General features: G+C 28.7%; 1 protein-coding gene across 1 annotated transcript; it reads right to left on the reverse strand.

Moving 5' to 3' along the window:
• Nucleotides 1–933, reverse strand: LOC119674661 (protein FAM133-like). The gene is made up of 2 exons (XM_038085810.1): nt 420–933; nt 1–344 (listed from the first exon to the last, which is right to left on the reverse strand). Exons 1-2 carry the CDS (start codon nt 931–933, stop codon nt 1–3), a joined length of 858 nt encoding a protein of 285 aa, XP_037941738.1.
• Between the last annotated feature and the right edge of the window lie 263 nt (nt 934–1,196).

The following is a 1,196-nucleotide window of genomic DNA, read 5'->3' on the forward strand; positions in this document are numbered from 1 at the left end:
TCACACCTTTTTACCTTTTTTCTTCAGATGAATTTTCTTCAGGTACTTATTTACTTTTCTTTTCTTTCTTGCTTCTCCATCACCACCTTTTTTACCTTTTTCTTCAGATGAATTTTCTTCAGAGGTACTATTTACTTTTCTTTTCTTTCTTGCTTCTCCATCACCACCTTTTTTACCTTTTTCTTCAGATGAATTTTCTTCAGAGGTACTATTTACTTTTCTTTTCTTTCTTGCTTCTCCATCACCACCTTTTTTACCTTTTTCTTCAGATGAATTTTCTTCAGAGGTACTATTTACTTTTCTTTTCTTTCTTGCCTCTCCATCACCACTTTTTTTACCTTTTTCTTCAGATGAATTTTCTTCAGAAGTAATATTTATTTTTCTTTTCTTTCGTGCTTCCCCATTACAAACTATTTCACCTTTTTCTTCAGGCGAATTCTCCGCAGATATATCATTTGCTTCGTTTTTGCTTGCATCTGCATTAGCATCATTTTCTTCAGATGAATTGTCTTTGGAAATATTACTAGCATTTGTTTTCGTTATTGTTTCATCGCTATCGTTTACCATTTCCGATTCTTCAGAAGATTTTTTTTCCAAATTTATTATTTTTATCTGGTCTTCACGAATGCTTTCAATTAAAACAACATCATCATTTTCTTTCACTAAATCTGCTTCGTCCAACGAACGTCGAAATCTTGGTAGTTTTGACTTATAGTTTAAATATTCATCATGATTTCCCCCATTTTCTGAAGAATGGCCATCGTGTTTAGATTTACAACCACATGGTAAATCATCGGGTATATCTCGTTTATGCTTTAATTCAAGTTGATAAGGCCTTAATGATTGAAAATGTTCATCATCTTTTACAGGCACAGCTGTACTTAATGTTATTAATATAAGTACAGCACTGAAATATTCCAATTTATTTAACATTATTTTTAAATTATTTATTTTATTTTTATTTTAACTTTTTTAACAATTCTTAACTTAACCGTTTACATGAACATCAAAATTATAACTAAAAATCAAATCCATTCATGCAAAAACGTAAGCTTTGAAGAGATCTGCTTATCTTCAAATCTAATACTAAAATAAATAAACAAATTAAATTAAATCAGAATAAACATATGTTGTCATATTTATATATATTTATTTAAAATTATTTATTACTAACATTTTACTGCAACCAAACTCTT

This window comes from Teleopsis dalmanni, chromosome 2 (genome assembly GCF_002237135.1).
Source record: "Teleopsis dalmanni isolate 2A chromosome 2, ASM223713v2, whole genome shotgun sequence".
NCBI lineage: Eukaryota > Metazoa > Arthropoda > Insecta > Diptera > Diopsidae > Teleopsis > Teleopsis dalmanni.

Coding starts and splice junctions, on each gene's coding strand:
- LOC119674661 (XM_038085810.1), bottom strand. CDS start 933: ATGTTAAATAAATTGGAATATTTCAGTGCTGTACTTATATTAATAACA. Junction 345..419: donor GAATTCGCCTGAAGAAAAAG/GTGAAATAGTTT, acceptor ATTCATCTGAAG/AAAAAGGTAAAAAAAGTGGT.